General features: G+C 34.3%; 1 protein-coding gene and 1 long non-coding RNA gene across 2 annotated transcripts; both read right to left on the minus strand.

Annotated features, from left to right (window-relative positions):
- Positions 1–295: 295 nt before the first annotated feature.
- Positions 296–2,455, minus strand: LOC125196265 (protein FAR1-RELATED SEQUENCE 5-like). The gene is made up of 3 exons (XM_048094717.1): positions 2,082–2,455; positions 1,384–1,816; positions 296–1,294 (listed from the first exon to the last, which is right to left on the minus strand). The coding sequence occupies exons 1-3, from the start codon at positions 2,453–2,455 to the stop codon at positions 296–298; spliced, it is 1,806 nt and encodes a 601-aa protein (XP_047950674.1).
- A 17,632-nt stretch (positions 2,456–20,087) lies between these two features.
- On the minus strand, positions 20,088–20,488 carry LOC125201547. The gene is made up of 2 exons (XR_007172933.1): positions 20,364–20,488; positions 20,088–20,278 (listed from the first exon to the last, which is right to left on the minus strand). It is a non-coding gene; the product is annotated as an uncharacterized LOC125201547 (long non-coding RNA).
- Positions 20,489–25,410: the final 4,922 nt, after the last annotated feature.

The following is a 25,410-nucleotide window of genomic DNA, read 5'->3' on the forward strand; positions in this document are numbered from 1 at the left end:
AATCTATAATAATGAAGTATCAGACTTTTATTATGAAGTATCTATTTAACTGCTGTGTTATTTGCACATATAAATGAACTAAATATTCTATCTAATGATATAATAAACTTATATCAATTAATAAGCTAATGATCTGTTTTCATAAAAAGTTTAAACTAATTCAAATTCAAATTATAAATGAAATAAGAAACTACGGGTCTGAAGTACTGAACTTAAAAAATGAAGAACAAAACATATTCCACTGAAGTAATAAACAACAAAACAGAACTACTGTTAGAGAACAGAACAACAAGCATCAACATTGTTGTTTCCTCTTTTTCTTCTTCTTCAACTCCTGTATCTTGTCACAATTCCTTGAATCATGCTGACCAATCTCGCCACATTTTCCACATTTCCTTCCAGGCTTCGACAACTCTCTTATTTCTTTCTCAAGTCGTGAAAGACGTCGACCAGAACCCTTGGTGCTGACAACATCAGGTGGATGAACTTCTATTTCACTAGGGACTTCTGAGCCATAAAAATTCTCAATCATCTGTCTCTTTTCACTTATAGACAATACATTTCCCTCACCAAGTACTTCTTTTTTCCCTTCAGCCATAATATGTCTAAATGCACGAATTTTATCACCATCTCCCTCTATAAGCCGTGCGATATCATAAAAATCTGCATGCATATCCCTGTATTCCTGCTTCGTCTCATCCACAGCAATAAATGACTCAATATTATCATCAAAACCAAAATGCACAGGCTTGACAAATTTAGACTTCAACCAGCGTCCTCCATGTAACTCATCAGGGACTAACTTCAATTTTTTGTTTCTCAAGATCCAAAATATGTGACTGCAAACGAGCCCAAGCCTCTCAAACATCTTACAACCACATGCATATGAATCACAAGAAATTGAGTATGAAACTGTCCAGTTCTTTGAGAACTTATCATTCAACACATAAATCTCATTCTCACCAACGGTTGACACTGTCACCATGGTGACATTATCGACTGCTTCCTCAATCTCACTCTGAATTAGTTTGAAACCACTGTCACTATAAATTGTTGATGCATGCTTCTCAAGAGCCGAATTTGTTTTCAAAGTTGGAATTGTGTTAAAATCCAAGTATTCAAGCCTATTATTGTTGCTCCTTTGACCATCCAATGCATTGTTGTAATACATAAGAAATTCAACAAGATTAGATCGAGACTTGGAGTACCTCTTGAAGAATATGTTCTGAGATTCAGATATAGATGTGGTCTTTATCAGTGAACTCATTGGAAAATCCCTAAAATATGCAGGAACCTGTAGTTCATCAAGTAATAAAAATACTTCATTTATTGGCTAATATACTTCAGCAGACAGAAAATATGTTTCCAAAGGAGGATACGTACCCAATATTTTCGTGAGTCAAACATAGAGGTAAACCACTCATTGTCCTTAAGCCCATATTTTTCCATTACATTATTCCAGGATTCTTCAAATTCTTCAGGCTCTATCAACTCAGACCAAACACAACTATTTAACTCCTTTTTCAAATCTTCATTGCCAAGTTGACTCTTTGGTAACTTTTCCACAACTTTAAACATGATGTGCCACATGCACCATCGATGTCTTGTATCAACAAGGACTCTTTCCACAGCAACCTTCATTCCCAAATCCTGATCAGTAATGATCAATTTTGGTGCAGAACCCATGCATTTGACAAAACGTTCAAACAACCATGAGAAAGAATCGGCATTTTCCTTAGATAATAAGCCTGCACCAAATGTTACAGGTCTTCCATGGTTGTCTTTTCCTGTGAACGGTGCAAATATCATGCAGTACCTGCATTAAATCAATTCATCAAAAAGATTCAGTAAATGTTATGCAGTACATGAATTATAAGTTAGTTCATTCTGTTTAGTAAATACTTCATCTTGTCGGAGTTTTACTACATTCAACTAAGAATTCTAAATAATTATGCACTCACTTCATTCCAGTAGACTATTAATTCATTATTGACAGTTACTAGTACCTAAAGTCAATGTTTCATGCATATGCAAGTTGATCACATCAATAATCATTTTACTATAAACAACATACTTCATACCTGTTAGTTGAATAGGTTGTGTCAAACGATATTATATCACCGTAGAGATGGAAATTCTTCTTAGCAATGGGATCACACCAGAAAAGACGAGTGAGCCTATCTTTGGAGTTCACCTCAAAATCATAAGTGAATGCCGGACAATTCTCCTTCTTTCGGCTCATTTCATTAAGTATCATCTGTGCATCTGCCCCACGAGTAAATGCTCTCAAGTCGCGCCTATAGTTTCGAACTTCTACAACCGTACACCCAACATAATCCAGCCCACCAAGAACCTCATTCAGCAACTTAAAAGTCAACGTAGGACCTATGTTTGCACTTGCACAATCTAATATAAATTTCTGATGCATTAGATCAATGTTGCGATTCAGCCTCATGAATCACCTATGGCGTCCCTCAACAATATCATGATTATGTTTTTCTTCAAACTGTTTGACAACATAACCAATTCCCTTACAAAACTTAATCCCAATTTTAGACTTGCAAAAACACTTCCTAGAAGAACGTCTGCGTTTTGACTCATGCCCTTGCATTTTATTTTTCTTCTCACCTTCTCTACTGCACACAACATATAACCATGTGACAAGATCCCCCTCCTTCTTTGATCCATGTTTACGAGTGTCAAACCCAACATGTCGTGCATACTTATTATAGAACTCAGTAGCATCATCAAGTTTAGGAAAAATCTGTCCTACATAGGGCTTTAGTTGGGATGGACAGTCAGGTAGGTATGACACTAATATAAAACATGCAAACTACTGTCAGTGGAAAATTAAAACAAACAATTTATGCCTACAAATTTAGTTCATTATAACAACAGTTTAGTTCATTTAGTTGTTTTATTACTTCATTATAACAACAATTTAGTCGAATTAATGGCATACTTTAATGTGCAAACAACACATCAGTTAAAGATGTTACTTCATTATAATATTTTATTAATTCATTTTAACAGTGATTTACTTCATTATTAATATCGGAATTTAATATTCAATAAGAACAGAAGTTCAGTTTTAATGGTTATTACTTCAGGATAACTTAATTTTACTTCATTAAGAGTATAAATCGCATATACACTACAATAATATCAGAATTTAATATTCAATAAGAATAGAAGTTCAGTTTTAATGGTTATTACTTCAGGATAACTTAACTTTACTACACTACAATAATATCAGAATTTAATCCGTCGATATTCTCCATGAGAGTCAGAATATTGCCAAATTGAAGCAAAACGCGATGGTGAATCAAAGGCAGTTCGTAATTTAAAGTAGAACGCGATCGTTCGTGGAAGGCAGATTGAAGAAGATTGTAGAAGAACATGATTGAAGAATTGAACGCGATCGACGAACTGAAGAACTTTATTGAAGATCGTGGACCGCAGATCGTGAATTGAACGAGAATTGGAAGAGAATTGAAAGAGAATTGAAGGAGAACGACGAATTGCGATTGAACGAGAATTGAAGGAGAACGACGAATTGAAGATCGTCGACGGCCAGATTGTGAAGGAGAACGTGATCAGCAAGTTTTGCATGTTTTGATCGTAATTTTTAATTTCCTAAAATACCCCTCAGCAAGTTTTAATTGAATATAATTAAAAATAAATTGTAAATTAATCCTAGCCACAAGATTAAGAAAATGGAAGGCCCTAATTTAGTCTCTAGTTCGGCCCTTAAGAATGGTTCGACATTGATCACATCTCTCTCTATATATATATATATATATATATATATAGAGAGAGAGAGTTGTGATCAATGTCGAACCATTCTTAAGGGCCGAACTAGAGACCAAATTAGGGTCCTCCATATTTTTAATCTTATAATTAGGATTAATTTACAATTAATTTAATTTTTTATTCAATAAAAACAAGCTGAGGGGCATTTTCGGAAAACAGTTTATTAAGCTTCAACAATATGTGAATCTCTTTCCTTCTCAATTCTGCGATCTTCATACAATCTTCACTCAATCTTCACGCAATCTTCATCAATTTGTACTCAATTTTCTTCAATTTTCTCGCAATTTACGTGAGTTGTATAATCTGCATCAACATATTCTTCAATCTGCACCAACATCTTCTTCAATCTACATCGATCTCCATGATCTACCTCAATCGCGATCAGCCTCAATCTGCAATTCCTTCAATTCACGTTCTACCTCCATTGTGTTTTGCTTCCTCAATTCATGATTATTTTGCAATTTCTGCATCGTCGAACAATCGCGATCAAATTCCTTCAATTGCTGCATCGTCGAACAATCGTGTGTTTTGCAATTGTTGCATCAAATTCTCGATCGATATGCCTCAGTTTTCGCAATTCCTTCAATTCACGATCTACTTCAATTGTCATCCATGGAGAATTCCACACGTGAAATTCATCAGCAGCTCGATGGTGTAGGAACGACACCGACAAATTCTGTGGTTGAAGATGGATCTTCATCGACCAATAATGAAGAAGCTAGTATTGGATCAATTCTGGATTATCTACAACATCAAAGAGGCACTCTATTGTAGTGTATATGCAATTGATCCATGAGCTTAAACCTAATGAAGTAAAACAGTTTTTTTTTCATGTTTGTAGTGTATATGCGATTTGTACTCATAATGAACTAAACTTTGGTTATCCTGAAGTAATAACAAGTAAAACTGAACTTATGTTCTTGTTGAATATTAAATGTTGATATTATTGTAGTGTATATGCGATCTGTACTCATAATGAACTAAATTTTGGTTATCATGAAGTAATAACAAGTAACATGAACTTCTGTTCTTGTTGAATATTAAATGTTGATATTATTGTAGTGTATATGCGATTTGTACTCATAATGAACTAAACTTTGGTTATCCTGAAGTAATAACAAGTAAAACTGAACTTCTGTTCTTGTTGAATATTAAATGCTGATATTATTGTAGTGTATAGACGATTTGTACTCATAATGAACTAAACTTTGGTTATCCTGAAGTAATAACAAGTAAAACTGAACTTCAGTTCTTGTTGAATATTAAATGCTGATATTATTGTAGTGTATAGGCGATTTGTACTCATAATGAACTAAACTTTGGTTATCCTGAAATAATAACAAGTAAAACTGAACTTCTGTTCTTGTTGAATATTAAATGTTGATATTATTGTAGTGTATATGCGATCTGTACTCATAATGAACTAAATTTTGGTTATCCTGAAGTAATAACAAGTAAAACTGAACTTCTGTTCTTGTTGAATATTAAATGTTGATATTATTGTAGTGTATATGCGATATGTACTCATAATGAACTAACTTTGGTTATTATGAAGTAATAACTTGTAAAACTGAAATTTTGTTCTTGTTGAATGAATATGTTTTGTTTGTTTAAATTTTCCAAATTAATTCAAAGTGAGATTGAGGAAGCAGTTGATAATGTCTTATTTGTTTTTATAATGGCTTATTTGTTCTTTATTATGATTTTTTTTTATGCTGAAAATATTTAGTTCTATAGTTTAGCTTATTATGAAAACAGATCATTAGCTTATTAATTGATATGAGGTTATTATATCATTAAATAGAATATTTAGTTCATTTGTATGTGCAAATAACACATCAGTTAAGTTTAAACCACAAACCCATACAACGCAGTAAATAGATACTTCATAATAAAAGTCTTACTTCATTATTATAGATTTCCACTTCATTATTATAATTTATTACTTCATTTTACAAATTAACTACCCAAGGAACTATATCTATTATCCAATGGTGGCATTTAAATCTAATAAAGAACAACATTAATAAGCGAAGTATTTTATTTTCAATTGCTCAAAACAGATCTATGTATATTTCAAAACTTAATCTGCTAAAATCTTCATTTCTTCTTTAAATATGCTACAATCATTTTCTCAACATCTATTACATGGCGTTTGCGTTCCTCCTCATAGTATACTATTGTAACTTGTTTGTTGTTGAAGCTTGTATGGCTGTTATTCGCTAACATCAACGCCGAGCAATATTTGGCCCTCAAGCTCTGGAGCACACCCGAATTTGATTTTTTTAAGCCACAGTTCCAGCAACCTTCGCGCTCACCCTTGTATGTTTCCACGTGGCGCATTAGAAATACTCCACAGTCTTCAACATGTTCAGAATTTCTCCATGGCATTTTTAATCTCTGTATTTTAGCATTGGATATTGTCTTGCACTGTTTGTGAAGACCAATGTTGGTGAGGAAGTGACAAAAATATGATCTCTGCTTGTATAAAACAAAATATATGTTATTTTTAGTTGTGTATCATATGTAAGTGTAATAAAATTAAATCATTGTCATCCCCATTTTCAGAGTTATCTAGTACAACAATTCCATTTCTTTTGAAGCAAAAGCAAATACCATAATAATGCTCATCCGCACATATGAGGAAAAAGACCTATGTAATGAAGTGAAAGATCACACGAATGAAGTAAAAAACTGGGAGAATGAAGTACTATTAAATATCTGAAGAATATGAAACAACACAACAGCTGAGTCTATTACTTCATTATTAAGTTTTATTACTTCATCATACTGAAATATTACTTCAAACAGAATGAATAAAAGGCAAGATAAAAAATAGTTCATTCAGTACGATTGTTACTTCATCATACTGAACTATCGTAATATTTTTGCTCTAAAGAAATTATTGCATACTTCTTCTTTTGAGAGGAATTTTCACCTATACATAAGAATACAAAATAAATTTACAACATATCATATACAATTATAGATAGTTCACATAGAATACTATGTTACTTCATTTAATGTCATTTTCATTTTATATTACTTAATTAAAGACACAACTAACTTCATTATATCAATTTACTACTTCATCAAAAATAATATGTAGTTAGTTTATTTTAATGTGCAAACAACACATCAGTTAAACATGTTACTTCGTTGTAATATTTTATTACTTCTTTTTTAGAGTCATTTACTTCAGTATAATGTTTTATTACTTCATTTTAGTAATAAAACCTACTGTATTAGCAGATCATTTATATTACTTCATTATCTGAACTTATTACTTCATCTTATCAATTTACTACTTTATTAAAAAGAATATGTACTTCATTTTAATCTGGAAACCACACATCAGTTAAGTTTAATTCTAAAACCCTAAACTCATACAACACAATAAATTGAGAGTTCATATTTAGTGTCTATTAATTCATTACAATGCTTTATTAATTCATTTTATCAAATTACTACTTCATAACAAATAATTTTTATACCTTTCTCAGCAATCTTTCTTCCAGTAGCTGATTCGTTGTGGTTAGTTGATTGTTTTACCTTCGATTTAGCTTTCTTCTTACGATTATATTTGAGTCATGTTTTGATTAAAATCAGAAATAAATTTAAGAATTAGATGAAGTAAATTAAGATTAAAAATCTAGAACGCTTAAAAGGTGTATTACCTTCATCAGGAGTAGAACTCCTAAACTTATACTTCCAAATACATTATTTCTTCTTTAAGTAGTCCTTGGGATTAGCTTTCTCGACCGACTGTAAGTTAGAGGATTTTTCCTTGACATTTTGTTCACCTATATACATGAAACGCGGAACAACAATTCAACATTTGAAACATATTTCATATTACATCATTAGAAGAGTGTATAACTGCATCAATTAGGTTTTTTACTTCATTATAGGTATACTTCTTCAGAGACTTATACATACAAAACATGTCAGTTTATATTACTTCATTACTTAAATTATTACTTCATCAATTAGGTTGTTTAGAGAAGCCAATGTCATTTCTTCCAAAATATGCATCCAAAATAGTAAGTTAGTTTTTATTACTTCATTTCTTGAGATCATTACTTCATAAGTTATTTAGTTCATTCAAAGTTATTTTTTAGCAAAATATGCGTGCAAAACATTTCAGTTTTCTATTACTTCATTTCATGAGGTTATTACTTCATCGAATAAATTAGTTAATTCATACAATGTTATTTCTTTACAAAAATATGCATACAACACCCAGTAAAGAAAATTCATACAACACAATTAACTTCATCCTATGAATTTACTACTTCATTGTAACTTGGTCATAACTTCATTTTTCATCTTCTGGCGTAGGGATTTGGCTTGTAGTGCTTACTTCCGGCTGAACATCAGATGAACTTTCCTCGTGGTTGAACATCAGATGAACTTTCCTCGTGATTTGACTTCTCTACTGGCTGTGATTTGCCAGCCTGCGAGTATATTTGACGCCTATGTTGACCTTACGCCACTATGCTTCATGAACTAATTGAATAAAAATCAGAAACCAAATTACCAGGTCGTAGTAGAGACACATTAACTAGAAGTAATCACATTAACCACATATGTAGAGACACATAAACACATTAACCAGAACTAGAGACACATAAACATGTCATAGTGAAAATAAAAAAAAACATAGCCATAAATTAACCAGAAGCAAACATTAACCACAAAAAATAAGAAAAAACAAAATCAAGAACCAAACTAATAGCAAATATAGATCGAACAAATTATAGAATCCTAATTCCACTTCAGCATCAATCTAAAACATGTCAATATTCCAAAGCAGCAACACACGAGTGATAATAATATTCTCAAACGGGGCGGCGTGGGTGTATCGACTATAGTTGAATCAGCTGGAGATGTTGAATCGATTATTGAGATGAAGATGCTGAATCGATTTTAGTTGATGATGAATCGATTGGAGTGAGAAGAATCGGCTGGCGATTTGGAGATGCGGAGAAGAAGAAGTAGCTTTGTGGAAGAAAATGCGTCGATTTGTAGAAAAATTCTTCGATTTGGAGAAGTATTCTTCGATTTGGAGAAGAAGAGAGCGAGAGAGATGAGAAAGAAGAGGCGCAGCGTGAATGAGGAGAAGCAGCGTTGAATTTTTTTTATCCTAGACGTAATTTGACCGAAATACCCCTGATTTGAAGTATATTGCTTACATAATGAAGTAGCGAAATTCATGAGGCACGGTTTAATCTCATCCATTAAAATCTAGATCTAATGGCCTTAATTTGGTCTCTAGTTCGGTCTTTAAGACTGAGTTTGTGAATAATGGGACTCTATATATATATATATATATATATATATATATTTATATATATATAGGAATGGGATTGTGTTAAAATGACAACACCTCTTAAAGTAACACCATACCACCTTTCCTAGCCAATCATTTGTACATGTGGACGAATAATAAGCTGCCATGTGGCAATCATAAAAATTGCTTAAGGGTAATTTTTCGCGGACTGCAATATCCAATACACTAGACTGCAATTTTTCCCGATCTGCAATATCCAATACGCTAGACTCGCAATCTATAGATTGCGTCTAGCGTTTATACTATTGCAGTCTAGCATATATAATATTGCAGTCTAGCATGGTGTCACAGTGTCATTTTAAGAGTGTTGTCATTTTAACGCACCCCTATAGGAATGTAATCAAATGAAAACTTTAAATATGGTACAAACTCAAAACTATGATCTGGACCATTGAAAAATATCAACAGATAAAAAAAACATCAAAAGGAAAATGTCAACAGAATTTCAATGGTAGTCAATGATTGATGTTGTGTTGATATTGTGTTGATATTGTGTTGACATTAATGATGGAACCGGCAGCGGAAGCGGGTGCATAAAACAAATCACATAATTATCAGATCTATTTAGCAGATTATTTAGACAAAAGCTATTCGCGCAAATTTCACATGTATCATGCTCATAACTTGAATCAATCATGTTTTAGAATATAGAAACCTAAAACATGCTTTTCTACGGAGCAGGAAAAATACCTTGTTTAATTCTCCAAAGAATTGAAGATGGCTAGCGACTTCTCCACGTGATGCTTTGAGTACTAGACCACAAATCTTCTCTCTGGTTCCCGAACTGTACTCTAATATCAGTGTGGGCTGATCTTACTAGAATACTAGGACTTAAATAAATTAACATCCATTAAATGTAAAACATAACAACATTATGACAAAAATAATCTGTTTTATTCATTGGAAAATAAAATAAGAGTTTTACGAGTATTCAATCACTCGAAACGTGATTTCTAGTATACAAACTCTAACAATTAAAATCTTGAAATTTTACACTATGTTGATATTGTATTGAAAGCTGTGTTGAAGTTGTGTTGAGAAGTTTTGAGTTTGTACAATATATAAGTTTGCAATTTATCACTACCCTATATATATATATATAGGAGTGCGATGATATCATAACTCATATTTATGTGATAACCTAATAACCCTATCATTTTATGGGTCAAAAGTATCATTTTTACTAAAAATGATATTTATACACGATAAAATGATATTTTTTCAGCATGCATAAAATGATACTTTTATTCCATAAAATGATATTCTGTTCCATAAAATGATATTTTTCGTCCATAAAATGACGGATATTAGGTTATCACCATAAATATGGGTTATGATATGATCACATTCCTATATATATATATATATATATAGGGGTGCGTTAGGCTCCTTTGCACCCTAAGTGTCCTATTTCCTTCTTAATCTCAGCCCTTGGATCCTTGAATTGGATGGTTGTGATCAATGCATTATTAGTCTATAATGTTGCATTATTAGCCATTGTGCATTATTAGAATGAAAATGTGCATTATTAGTCTATAATGTTGCATTATTAGCCGCTGTGCATTATTAGAATGAAAATGTGCATTATTAAATGACACGTGGCATTAATCTAACCGTCAGATGACAAAATCGTGGGGCTAGAATTAAGAAGGAAAAAGGACAAAAGATATGAAAAGGATTTGAATACATCCCTATAGGGATGCGTTAGGCTCCTTTGCACCCTAAGTGTATATATATATATATATATATATATATATATATATTGTTTTAGCAATTGAGAAAGACAACCTATACAACTATAGAACAAGTATAACAATGTGTAATATACGAGTAGGAGTAGGTAGCACTTGAATAATTCAAATGTAAGCACAAATAGCACAAATAAGAAATGGGAGACGGAGAGAGAATTGGGAGATTCAAAAGAGAAACTCTTATTAACACAAGAGTGGGGCAAATGTAAGTGAGGATAGAGGGGGGTATTTATAGATAAAAATTGGGGGGGGGGGATGGATATATTTGAATTCAAAATTCGAATTTAAAAAAAAAATCTGATAAATGGTCAAAAAACTGCCGGAACCGCCGGTTTTGGTCAACAAATCGCCTGACCACGTGCATGAACCATCCAATCGGCGTTGCAACGTGTCAGCCTAGTGTTCCGCACCCAAACCGTGAAACCTCCCGATTTGCCGCCGGTTTTGGTCAAAATACCGCCTGAAAAAGCCGACTCACGGCTGCCAATGCTGAATGCCTCGAACACCTTGCCGGAACCGTGAAACCGCCAGTCAACCGGCGGTTCGGTGGCGATTTCGGTTCGTAAAATCTGGAACCGAAACCGACCCGCGGCTCAAAATCCGGCGGTTCCGGTTCAAGCAAAATGTCCCGGTTCTGCGATTAACCACCCGAACCGAAAAACCTTTGGCATCTCTAGGTATAGACCTATCGAGCCCGACAGTTTTTAAGCACATAATGTATTTAGATTAAACACAAGTCCTTATTGTTAACTACTGAAAGACGATGTCTCAGTAGTTTATATTGTATTTCTTAATCTTTGTATACAAAATTGAGCATATGTTATTAATTATAACTACTTTTACTTATAAATGGGTATAGATTTTTCGCAACAAATTAATTTTGATATATTGGACAGTGTATATTAATAGCTATATGTGCTATGGGTGAGCAAAATAACCGAAAACCAAATATCTGAATCGAACCAACCCGAAATTTTGAAATTCGATTCAGTTTTTTAAGTTTTTCGGTTCGGTTCGGTTTTGAAAATAAAAAAAGTTTTGTTTTTTGTTTCGGTTCGATTCGGTTCGGATGAAAAAAAAAACCAAAAAACTGAATTTTATTTTATAATAATATTATATATATATATATGTACTCCCTACGTTCCCTCATAGTTGAGTCGTTTTTCCATTTCGGGAAGTTCCCTCCTAGTTGAGTCGTTTCTAAAAAGGGAAAATATCAGCATATTTAATGGTGATTTAGTTGGTTTAATTAACAGTTAATAAAGTTAATTACACACTTAAAAAAAATCCCCAACACTCGCTGCATTCCCCATCTCTCTCTAAAACAAAAAACGCTCCCCCTTCTCTCTTCTTCATCTTCTTCATCATCTAACCCTAGATCTAAAATTCGTCTCCCCTCTGAAATTCGATCACCAAATCAAGGTTCTGCCCTCATCTTCTTACTCACAATGTCGACTGTACTCTTCTCTCTCAACTCACCAACGTCGTCTATTCTCTCACTTCGCCGACCCCAAACAATGCACCGCATGCACATCGCCAACGCCGATGGCCGGAGAGAGCCACGCAGCCCCCTCGCCGATGGAGACGGCTGGATTAACCCTCGCCGCATTCTTATTCCAGCAGCCTCGCTTGGTAGAGGGCGTATTTCGGCCGCTTCCTGGGGAAGAGGTCGTATTTCGGCCAGTTCTCGGGGTAGAGGTTGTATTTCGCCGGTTCCCACCGTAGATCTCGAGAATCAGCCTGAGATGATGAGGGGTTAATCCACATCTATGGCCGTACATCTGCCGGTCCTCCTTAGGCACACCCGCAGGCAGTTTAGGCGACTCTCCCCCGACTGGAGGCATAATTGGCGGTGAAGGCGGCACCACCCCGACCAGATACGTTGTTGGCAGTGAAGGCGGTGCCTCCCTGACTAGAGGCCTTGCTGGTGGTGACGGCGATGCCACCTTTGAAGATTCCTCCAGCCCAATAAGCGCAATACTGTCGGATGAAGAGTTTGTAAGGAGATATGTCGTCACCGAGGCTGGCAAGGCGTTGTGGGAGAAATGCAATGCTAAGGGAGAAAAGCAAGGCTAAGGCAGAAGGGAGATGAAGGCACTCTAGGTTGAAAATTGCTTGGATCTGTGATATGGGTGAGATCTTTCTATATGCTTCATTTCTCATGATGGATTGTCAATTATGTATATGTGCATTCATGTGATTGTTGTAGGATGGGATTTTTAGAGTTTGTATACTAGAAATCACATTTCGAGTGATTCAATACTGTAAAACTCTTATTTTATTTTCCAAGGAATAAAACAGATTATTTTTGTCAAAATGTTGTTACGTTTTACATTTAATGGATGTTGATTGCTTGTTTAAATGTATAAGTAAACTTAATAAAGTCTAAGTCTTTGTTTTAGTAGATCGGTTGTGGGTGTCGACCACTTTAAGGTAACACGGTCAGTCCTAAACTGAGAAAAAGAATAATTTCACAACCCATATGGAATTAGACTATCCATCGTGGAGGTTGCAATGTCAGTCCGCATATTTCTAAAGTCTTACTGAAATAAGATGACATTGGTGTGGTAAAGCACTGAACGGATCTAATAGCACGACGAGTCTTTATGCTATCTACTGAAAGGCGAGGTCTTGATAAATATTTGTTTCTTAATCAATGCAGGTTAGCATTGAGCATATGGTATTGATTATGCATTACTTTGACTAATCAAATGGTGCGGGTTTTTTCGTAACCCAATAATCCTGATATATTGGATAGTGGTGATTAATATCTAGCGGTGCTAGGATTGCTATTATGTTGAATCATGCGCGAGGTGAGTCTCGTTTGATAATGTCCTCAAGAGGAGCCTGAAACAAGGTTTTATTATTCGGACCTTAGCTAGTTGGAGTTTGATTACTCTATGAATAATAAATAAGAGTTCCATGCTACGTCCACTCTTGGAATTTATAAGTAGTTAATTAATTAATCCATAGAAGGCATTAATTAATTAATCAACATTTTTATCTTAAGCGCGGGAAATGAAAGTTAAAACGGAAACCCGGATTACTTATAATTTTGGATTTGGATGGGGAGAGTTCAATATTACTTCTGTAGTGGCTGCTCGTAATATTCCAATTAAATCTTTTATTAAATTGTGGGTTCAATTTAATTAGTAAAAAGTAAATTGGGTAAGCTCATATCCAAAACCTTCCATAGATCCTTGTCCGGGCCCAAAAATGAACTTAATATTAATAGAGGAATAAAGGAGACAGAAAATACACTATTTTATTTTCTCAAATTTTCGTCCACTCCTATACCTAGAGGGACGAAATTTTCGTCAAGCTCTTCTCCTTGGGTTCGAATTTCTGTCTCTTTTATTTAAGTCCTAGTATTCCGGTGAGATCAGCTCATACTGATATTGGAGTACAGTTCAGGAACTAGAGAGAAGATCCGCGGAGAAGTCGCTAGCCATCGTCGATTCTTTGGAGAATCGACAAGGTATTATTTCTGCTTCGTAGAAAAGCATGTTTTAGGTTTCAATTATACTTAAAGCATGATTGATTCAAGTTATGAACATGATACATGTGATAATTACGCGATTAGAATTTGTCTAAATAATCTGCTAAATAAATCTGATTATTATGTGATTTATTTGTTTGAAATTATCGAACGCTGCCGCTGCCAGTTCCTTCAGGGCTATTAGTGTGTGTCATTGTTGGTGGTGGATGTTTTTGTTTGTGATGGTGTTGGTGGTATAGTGAATTTGGTTGGTGATGTTGTGAATTTGGTTGGTGATTTTGTAAATTTCTATTGCTGAATTATCATTGTTGCATCATTCACAACCTTAACACAAAATGCATCACTGTTGCACATTGACAACATTTTACAAAACACAAAATGCATCATTGTTTCACATTTACAGCCTTTTAAAAACACAAAATGCATCAATGTTGCATATTGACAGCCAATTCAAAACACTAAAAACTAGCATGATATGTGCATTCATGTACCTTCACTAAATGCATCATTCATGCACATTGGCAGCCTATCCAAAAATCACAAAAGCTTCTTCTATACCTTCATAATCCCAAGGCTTGGGAAATCGTCTCCAATCCTTGGTTGCTCCCCTGGTCCCATAGATAAGCAATTGCTTGCATAGCCAGCTCCACTGGAACTTTTAGATTTAGTGGAAGTTGATTTGTCCTCCTTAAATGTGCTTTCCCCATGTAGGGCAGCTTGTAGCTGTTCTGATCCTGGACTTTCATAATTTCCATATAACAATGTTGAAGACTTAGGAAAAAAATTGTCCAAAGTCTCTGGCTATAATTCATGGAATGATTTCTCAACTGCATTGACTAAATCATCCACATTCTTGCATGCAGTCTGACTTTGTAGTGACTGTATTGCTCTGAACCAACCCAAATCATTCACATTAGTGTCAGGTGAGTTAGGTGGTTGTTGCACAAGTGATATTATGAAACCACTTTGTTGTGCAGCTTCTTTGAAAACTGGATCATTGTCTTTGATGTGTGGTCTTGCGTTATCTTGTTGTATCTCGAGAACTTTAGTTGCCCCATCTGGCCACTTGGCTATGATGGCATGCAATATCTGTTCCCAACAATGTGGCATGCATAAAATCATCATTTGCATAGCATTACACCATGAATTAACAGTGTGTCATGAGAAGGTAGGCACACTGGTATGTAATGGCTGATGTGTAGAAATTAATTGCATTAAAAAGATGCAAACATTACCTTATTGATCAAGCAATCCCTCACCACATCCTTTGTGATACTCTCTATGGTTTTGTCTCCATAGTGCCTGCCTGCCTGTTTTACTTGACCTCTTGGCTGCAACTTGTTGGGTAAAAGTAAAAATGTCAATTTTTCCATCAAACAAAACTTCACCATGAACACTAAACAATGGCCTACAAACTGCACACATGAACATTATTTTTGATATGAACTTCTTATTTTTATATGTTCTATGAGGTTCTTGCTCTCCTGGAGCGAGATAGAATCTTTGAGCTTCTTTTAGTCATGCAGAACCACTTTTCATCAATATGTATGGTGTTGTGCATATTCCTGAACCTGAGCTTGAATCTCAGTCGCAACAGCTTGCTTGCAGCTGTTAGGTTGGGCTTAATGGCTGATATGTGTGGCATAATTAGGCCAGCTTTAACCCAGCTCCATACTGTTGTTTTTGAACAACCTAAACCGGCTGCAACACTCAAGAGGTGGAACCTTTTGGAGTAATGCAAACTCTTGAATAGATCAATATCCAGATGCAGCCTTTTGGGGTAAGGCCTCACTTTTTTTACACTTCCCAATTGAACTGATGTTCCTCTTTGTTGTTGTTTCTTTGCAGCATCCCACCACCTCGTACAGGTTTGCCGGGAGATTGTGAACTTCAGCTGTGCCTCCTTAAGTGTACCACGAGGAGGTACACCGCCCACGCACCTTCCGATGATGAATTGAACCACTTGGTTCTTGAATTATGAGGAATACTCCCGGTGCCCCATTTATGAGCATTCAAAAGACTTCAACAGCCAAGGAAAGCATTTACTTCATTTGGTGGAGGAGTATTTATAGCAGTGAGTAGAAGTGGCGCCACTTTTAGTTCAGTGAAATGTGAAGTGGAGCGCGAATTCCCCCTCTGAAAATTTTTGTAAATTTCATGTAGTTACAGCTGTGCCAAACAACTCTTGAAATGTTACAGCTTTGCCAAACATTTGGATTAATAAAAAAAAGACTTTTCATTCTACTTTAGCATTTGTATTCTACTTAACACACTAAACATCTTTTTTTAAAACTTTGTGCCCAAAAGTTCCGCTTCAACTGTAAGGGAACAGAGGGAGTACTAGCCTTAAACCTAAACCCTAAAAATACACATGAACATTCTGTCGCCCCATACTATCTCCACTCTCTCCTCCATTCTTCCTCCACTCTCTATCCCTAAAATAAATCTGCCACCCATGCTCTCCAACCGTCCACCCATGCTCTCCAGAGGTCACCCACGCCAGCTTCGGTATGATGCCTCCAGCTCTCCACCCACGCCGTCACCTCTAGATCCACGTCGGCACCTCCAGAAGTCCATCCACGCCAGCTCCAGCCCGTCGCCGTCACCGTCACCTCCAACTCCAGTCTGTCGCCGTCACCCCGTCATAAATTAATTGTATTTTCATACCGAGAACGCTAATTTTGGTTAGTTGATTAGTTTATTGATTGTACTGTATTTTTCAGATTAATTGTACAATATGTATTCTACACAGATTAATTTTGATTAGTTAGATTAGTATGTATTTTATTGTTTTACACATTTTGATGTATTTCTGATTTCTTTTTGGGGGGTTTTTTAAATCACCAATAATTTCGGTTTTTCAGTTTAGTTCGGTTTCTGTAGTTCGGTTTTCGGATTTTCGATTTTTCGGTTTCGGTTCGGTTTCAATTTTAGAAAATTTTTTATTTTTCGGTTCGGTTCGGTTCGGGCGAAAAATCAAACAGAAACCCGAATGCTCACCCCTAATATGTGCTAGTATTGTTACTACACTAAATCATGTGTTGGAGTCCAGTTTAACAATATCTCCTAGAGGAGTTCGAGAAAAAAATTTATTATTAAAAAACTGGGGCAGTTGGAATTTATTACAAGAATAATAATCACTCTCTCCTCCCCCATTGTCCAAATTTGTCATTTTCATCAATCCCCCATTAATTATCCACTTTTACTCTTTACCATAAATGGTAAATAAGCATCAAGTTCCACTAACTCATTCATGTCATATTTTATTACTTCCTTCGTCTCAAGTTGATTGAATCATATTCATTTTTAGGTTGTCCCACGTTACTGAGTCATTTCTTTTTTTGGCTAAAAACAAAACATCTAATCACACATATTTTATTTCTTTTACTTTACGCTCTCTTCTTTATTTAACTCCTCTACTTTATTCTCTTCTTTCTCTTACTTTATTCTCTCATCTACTTTATTTAACTCATCAAACAACTTTCTTAAATCTCGTGCCGAAAAAGAAACGCCTCAACTAACGTGGAACGGAGGGAGTCTATAATTAATATATAAAAGTGAGACTCACATTCCCAATTTTTTTACATTTCTTAAAACCGTGTCAAAACCAAAGTGTATAATTATTGGGGATGAAGTACTCCATCCGTTTCTTAAAAATAACAACTATTTCATTTTTAGTCCGTTTCTTAAAAATAGCAACTTTCAAACTTTCCATTTTTGAAAATCTTTACACCCTTATACACCTCCCTAATAAAATGGCCCCATAATCCACTAACATTAATTCAATTACTTTTTTCTTTTCCTATCTCCTATTTTATCAAAAAAAATTTCTGTTACTTTACTAATTTTTTTCTCCTTCTCTCTTACTTTGTCAAATTTTGCATTAAAATCCGTATCGTTTTAAATGTCCATAATTATAAGAAACAGATGGAGTATTAATTTTGAACTGAATTGGATAAGATATTAATTAGTAATTATTAATCTACACCAAACTTAAATTAATTAATAATTACTTAGCATTTTTTACGTTTTTTTCTTCTCACAGTTCTCCAGTTCTTTACCCTAAAAGATTAAAAAAAAGGTTCGAAAATTTACAGCGGTTTTCTCCCCAATACGGAGTAAAACAAAAAATAACGATTGTTTGATTTCATGTACCAAATTAATAGTAGCAAATAAATATAACCAAATTAAATCCTAATATTTTAATCATCCGTTCCTAAGCAAATAGAAGCAAATAAACATAACCAAATTAAATCCTAATATTTTAATCATCCGTTCCTAAGTAGAAATATTTCTTCTCAGCACAAAATGTAAGAAATTATTTTAAATAATTTAAATAAAGAAAAAGTAAATAAAAAGAAAAAAAATAGAGATAAAAAAGAAAATAAAATAGAAACATAAAAATTGGCATTCAACTCAACAAATGTACTATAATTATAATTACTATTATCTAAACGCATAATTAATAATTAAAATGCAGAATTAAGCAATAAATTAGGACGTGTTTTGTGTATTTTATGATTTCAGATAATGCATAACTAACTGCGAATTAGAGAACGGCTTACACCCAATTTTATAAGCACAAAACATGATATTTTCAGAAGCTTACACCCAATTTCATAAGCGCAAAAAAGAGAAATGTTTAGAAACTAACAGGTGATGGTTCCTTTTCAAAAATTTTGCATATATTTATCCACAATATCAAAGCCAGTGAAATATCCAAGAATCAATTTCATTAACTACAGATAATACAAGCTTTTACTCCCTCCGTCCCGGCTAAGATGACACATTGCTTAGCCGGCACAGGATTTTAGGAGTTATTAGTTAAAGTATTTAATTAGAGAGAAAGTGAGCGTAAGTATTAAAGTAGAAAGATAAAAAAAGATGGATATATTAATAGAGAAAACGTGTCATCTTAAGCGAGACGGAAGTAGGGGTGGCAAATCGTGCGTGTCGGGTCGTTATCGTGTCGACACGATAACGACACGAAAACGATAACAACAAACACGAACACGAACCGTTAAGAAAACCTCAAACACGAACACGACCCGCTACCCTCAGACACGAACACGACACGAACCCATTAACGACACGAACCGTTTCGGATCAACACGACACGAACACGACACGAACCCATTAATGACACGAAAATAAGTATTGAAAAGTGAAAATAATAAGAATAATAATATTAAAATATTATGTTTTAATAAGAATAATAATATTAAAATATTATGTGTTAACGGATAACACGAACACGAACACGACACGAACACGCATTGTTAACGGATAACACGAACCCAACACGAACACGAAATTTTCGTGTCCTTAATGGGTCGACGATAAGGACACGAACACGATAAGCTCTGACCCTAACCCATTAATTTCGTGCCGGTTCGTGTCGTGTTATCGTGTCGTGTCAAAAATTGTCAGCCCTAGACGGAAAGAGTAGTATTTAATTTAACAAGGAAATTATTGTAATTCAGAAAAAAAAAAAACTAGTTCAATGCTAGTTAACTTCTGCACAGATACAGCAAGCATGATAACATTATTATTGTAATTCTGCACTGAAAACAATTTCGAAAAAATAGATTGCAGCAAATACTAAAAGATTATTAAAGTGCAATCATAACGAAATATACACAACAGCACATTATAAAAACAGATTACGAAATTAAATCAACGAAACATCAATTGAGTAAATAGTAGATCCAAAATCATGCAAGTTCATATCCAACTATTACATAACAAAATTCAAGAAACAAAATATGAAAACAAAACCGATGCGAATTGGAGAGACTACTTGGATCTCTGCCTCATCTTTCGGCGCTTCCTCTTCAATCTCCTCATACGCTTCTTCTTCCACTGTAAAATAAAGCTCAATCAGCCGTAGAGTCAATAATAAAACTGCTATTGATTATGAAAGAATAGGGCAAAACAAGATAATTACCTTAGCTCTCATGGTTGAAGGATAAACCCTATCCTAGTGATAGAATGTCTCTTTGAAGAAATCGGCGCTAATGGGATATGCCAATTGAAAGCAGCCCTAGGGTTTGTCTAATATATATAGCTGCCCTCATTAGTAGCCCAGTGACAAAGTATATAAGGCCCATTTCTCTAGTCAACAACAATTTTAAAATTAAGTAATCGTGTAGTAATATTAATATTACGATAAATAGAAATCAAAATTATATTTACCTAAAAATAATAATATTTAGATATTTCTATATGCTACTCCCTCGGTGGCTCCATCCACAAAAATATGCATTTTTTTAGTCCATGCCATAAAAATATACACTTTTAATTTTAAAAATTATTTTATCTCTAATAAGATGGGATCTTTCTCTATTAATAATATTTTAATTATTTTTTCTTTCAATATTTTTCTTATTTATACCAATTGTATAATAAAAATCATGCCCAACAAAAAATGCATATTACTTTTTGGATATTGGGAGTATATATTTATGAGAATTGAAATCTATTAGTAGCTTTTATAGTGTGCCATAAAAACTTTCCTAGTGGGTATAATATATTTAAGCTATAGTTTGAACAATATATTTATTATCTAAAGTATCAATTTTCTGACTTTCTCTTATTTGATGAAAATCTTGTGTTTAATGTTTATTCTAAAAAACAGTGGAAGAAACAAATGTCACATAAAAGGCTCAAGTGGAATCGAACAGTATAGTATTTACAAAAACTAAGTTAATCATGAATAAATTTATTTTTTCCAAGATCAATCAAATTATGCTTATTATTTTTTGATATTTTACTTGCACTCTTAGCTAATCTAAGGCCCTCGGCTTCCATTAAGTCATTTTAGCTAAAATCATACATTTTAAATTTTTAATCAAGCAAACTAATTTGGTTCCTTATTTGTTAATGGGTTCCAGCCTCCAAATCACAACTTTACTATCTCCACCCAAATCACAGGCTTTCTATCTCTAGCATCAAAAGCATCCACAATTGTGCTCTCCGCATAGAGCTGTCTCTTAACTATTTATGAACTAAGACACCACTTTTAACTATTTTTTATTTTATCACTTAATTTAGGGACAACACTTGCAGCAATTCATCCCATCCCTTAACTATTCATGGGTTCCACTATTTCATTTCATCGGGTGAGTGCCTTTGTAGCCGCTTAAGTTCACCCCTTCATGTCGTGAGACAATTCTTCCCTTGCCAATGCATGCAGTCAATGCTGCCAAGAATTCAGAGGAAGCCGTGGTGTTTTCGTGAAGACAAAGCAACTCTTTGCAATCGCTGGTGGTGTGTTTCCCCATGTATTCCGCACCGAAGGCTTCACGAACGCTTCTGCAAAAGTTTCTCAAGCATTCACACCAAGTGGTTTTCGCAACATCAAGTACTCATCGAGAATATCTGACGTTTGCCAGATAGTGAACGTACATTTATATAAAGTCGTAAGACTCTACCGACTTAGGGCAGTCGACTCGTTTTTGGAAGAACTCAAAATATGTGTTTGCGATGTGTAGAAATAAGTATCGGCGCATGCGAAAATATTCGAGAACTGTGGATTCTTGCAAAAATAATCACGAACGAACCTTTGGGCAGCTTCATCTAGATTATGATGGGCGTAGCGTCGGGGTCTCGGCACCGGGTTTGCGGTGTCTAGGTTAACATAATATTGTTGATTATACTATTGTTGTTCCCACTCCGCTTGCACAATCAACCAAACAACTTTCTCCGGGTTCATTTTTTCAATTGAGAATGCAAATGAATGTATTTAAAGAGAAAAATCAGTGATTGATAGTTTTATTTATGTAAAAAAATATGGATGATGAATGGGGTATTTATAGATGATTTATGGATGAAATGGAGGTTAAAAAATGAAATAATAAAAAACGGTAATATTTGGGGAAGTGTAAAATTTTACTTTTTTTTAATATATTTTTCCAATTTTTTTCAAATTTTTTCAATTTGAAAAAATTTAAAAAAAAAGTCAAAATCTCTAATGGTTAAAACGACGCCCACTCGCGGAGAGGGGGAGTGGACATCACCGTGCACTATGGGAGCACCATGTCGCCCCAGGCGCTTGGACTACCAGACCAGGATAGGCCCTCTACGACGAACTTGCCGCGGAGATCATCACTGCGGATGCAGTAATGCCTGTTGATTGCCCCATGGTATAAACTTCCACCATTGCACGAATAATATTGATATCATGAAATCATCTTATGAAAGAGTACTTTACTTATCCTATATCCTATAGATATAGATCACTTGAGGATTACGCAAGTTTTAATTCGTAATTGGTAAAGTAAGAGATTCGGAGAAAAAATTAGTAGATATGTAGTGGATGGCATTAGAGTTTAGTATGCTGGATAACATCTTTCGTGTGTGTATATATGTAATAACTCTTTACCTATTTTTTACTATATTTATGAGAATGAAAATTGTGTTACGGTATGTTTTGCGTATATATATTTATATGTTGCAATGTGATTTACATTAAAATATATAAGGAAGGAAAATGAGTCCGAGTTTTCTGCATAGTAGACGAGTTGTGAGCGGCATTCATAGCATGAGAGTCTCTTCTACGTTATTTTCTCTTTTAGTTTAATTTCTCTCCACTTTAACTACTACCTTTGCACCACTCAAGATACCACATTTCCTTTTTAGTTTGTTCTACTCAAGATGTCCACTTTCTATATTTAGAATTAAATCCTTATCTCTTCACTCCTTGTTAAAATATTCAAGTAAATTTTTCTCTCTACTTTCTTTATCTAACAACTCCTCCTAAAATCATGTGCCACTTAAGAATGTGAACATTTAGAGTGAGACGGATGGAGTATTTATTATCATTTTCCCAAAACATGTGCGTAAAAGAAAGGGGTCATCTTAACTGGGACAGAGGGAGTATTATGTAATGAATATTTATATCTTTAACACGGGAAATGATATCATGAAAGAGGAAGTCCCAAATTACTCGCAATTTTGGTTTGGATGGACGGTCAATATTGTGTATTTTATGGATGGCAATAATATTTATGTTTGGGCTTAAATTAAATTAAGTTTTAATTAAGTTGTAAGCTGAACTTTGGCCTAAATCCAATCTTCCATAGATTTATGATGTGGACAAAAAATAAAACTCAATATAATAGGGGACAAGCCTAGAAGACAGATGAGGAACACAACAGAATTCACACTATTTTGGGTCTTGAGATTTTAGAAATCTCTCTCTTCCTGTGGGTGATATTTTTGAAAATATGGGGCTTCACTCTAGGAGTTCTGTTGTCTTCGATTCTTATCCAAATCCTTGAGATATTGACGAGCTTTGCCTCCACAAAGGTTAATTTCGAGTTGAAGGAAGATCAGAAGATCCGTGTTCAAGATCAAGTTCAGAGATTAAAGTAAAGTAATGATTGAATTTAGTTCCTGAATTCCTACGTTAGCTTTACATGACAATGCATGGATTGATTAAATTACGTGTTTACTAATTTATTTGGGTTGAACTGAAATCAAAATATATATGTAAAACGATTATGTTTCCAACTCTTCGAATATCATTCATTATCTATTCAATTTGACCAGTTCACCCATATTATCTGACGTAGGAAATACTTTTGTGAAATCATAAATTGTGGAAAATCTTAAACTGTATTCAATTCATAATTGTTGCTATCTATATATTCCATCTAAAATTCAATTAAAATTCATGGCTAAGCATCACTATCTTAAAAAAATTCCTTTTGACATGGGGTATTTGAAAATTGAATTCCATCAATATTTAAAAAATTCTTCGTAGGTAGTCGTAGTGTCGTACTGCGTGGACCCAAAATATTTAACTTGCCAGACCACATCCACCGACCAACGGTCAGTGTGGACTATGGACTATTCATTTTCACGATTTCAAAAAGTCAACGAAATACAGCCGCCTGCTATATCACAAAAATTTGATAAACAAATTATGATCTGAATATCCTGAGTCAGGATTCCGGACACAAATTCTTCACATATATTACTCACTCCGTCCCTCTGCAGTGGATGTGTTTCTTTCCGGCACGAAATTAAGAAAAGTTGTGTTAAGTGAGTTAAGTAAATAATTTATAAAGTAAAAAAAGGAAAAAGATAGAGAGATTAAAGTAAGAGATAGTAAAATAAGAGAGAAGAAAAAATGTTGTATTTTGCCAAAAAAGGAAACGACTCATCTATAGTGGGACAACTCTAAAAGGAATACGACTCAGCCACATAGGGACGGAGGGGTACTAGTTATTGAGGGTTGGAATTAAATTTGTTTTAACAACTCCCTCCGTCCCACAAGAATATGCACTCTTTCCTTTTTAATTTGTTCTGCAAAAATATGTTCTTTCTAATTTTGGAAACATTTTTCTCTCTAATAAGGTGAGATTTATTCTCCAGTAATAATACTTTAATTACTTTTTCTCTCTACCACTATCTTATTTTACCAATTTTATATTAAAACATGTGTCAGACTCAAAGTATTTATTCTTGTGGGACAGATGGAGTATAATTCAGTCAGTGTGACTTTATTTGTGGCATTTTTAATTGCGGGCAATAAAGTGATATTTGAACATAGAAAAATACTCTTTCGATTAGGGATGTCATTCCAATCCGAAACCCGTGGGTTGACCCGAATAATCAAGTAAAATTAGAGGGTTAGGGTTGTGATTTTGCAACCCGAATCTAACAAGGGCTAAATAGGTTAGCCCGAATGGGTTAAACGGGTCGGCCTGAATGGGTTGCAGGTCGGCCGGACGGGTTGCAACTTTTAATTAAAAAAATATTAGCTTTTAGGGATTTTTTGTATTTTTGAATTTCACGTGGCACAATCATTAGTCTTTTTCAATCTTCATTCTACACTTTTCTACTCAATCCCACACTATCAACTTTCACGTTCCACCCCGACTCATTATTCCATTGTAACACCCCGACTTTTGGACATCTTTTAAGCTCTTCTAAAAGGAACGCCGAATGGCTAGACAAATTTTTTTTTTAACAAGATGATCGTTAAG

The sequence above is a fragment of the Salvia hispanica genome, chromosome 1 (assembly GCF_023119035.1).
Source record: "Salvia hispanica cultivar TCC Black 2014 chromosome 1, UniMelb_Shisp_WGS_1.0, whole genome shotgun sequence".
In the NCBI taxonomy this organism is placed as follows: Eukaryota; Viridiplantae; Streptophyta; class Magnoliopsida; order Lamiales; family Lamiaceae; genus Salvia; species Salvia hispanica.

Bases quoted from the DNA above. Each gene is read 5' to 3' on its own strand.
- LOC125196265 (XM_048094717.1), bottom strand. From the start codon at position 2,455: ATGAGGCTGAATCGCAACATTGATCTAATGCATCAGAAATTTATATTA. The intron at 1,817-2,081 runs GTATGAAGTATG...GATTTAATGCAG, and splicing joins ACAACCTATTCAACTAACAG to GTACTGCATGATATTTGCAC. The intron at 1,295-1,383 runs GTACGTATCCTC...GATGAACTACAG, and splicing joins TTGACTCACGAAAATATTGG to GTTCCTGCATATTTTAGGGA.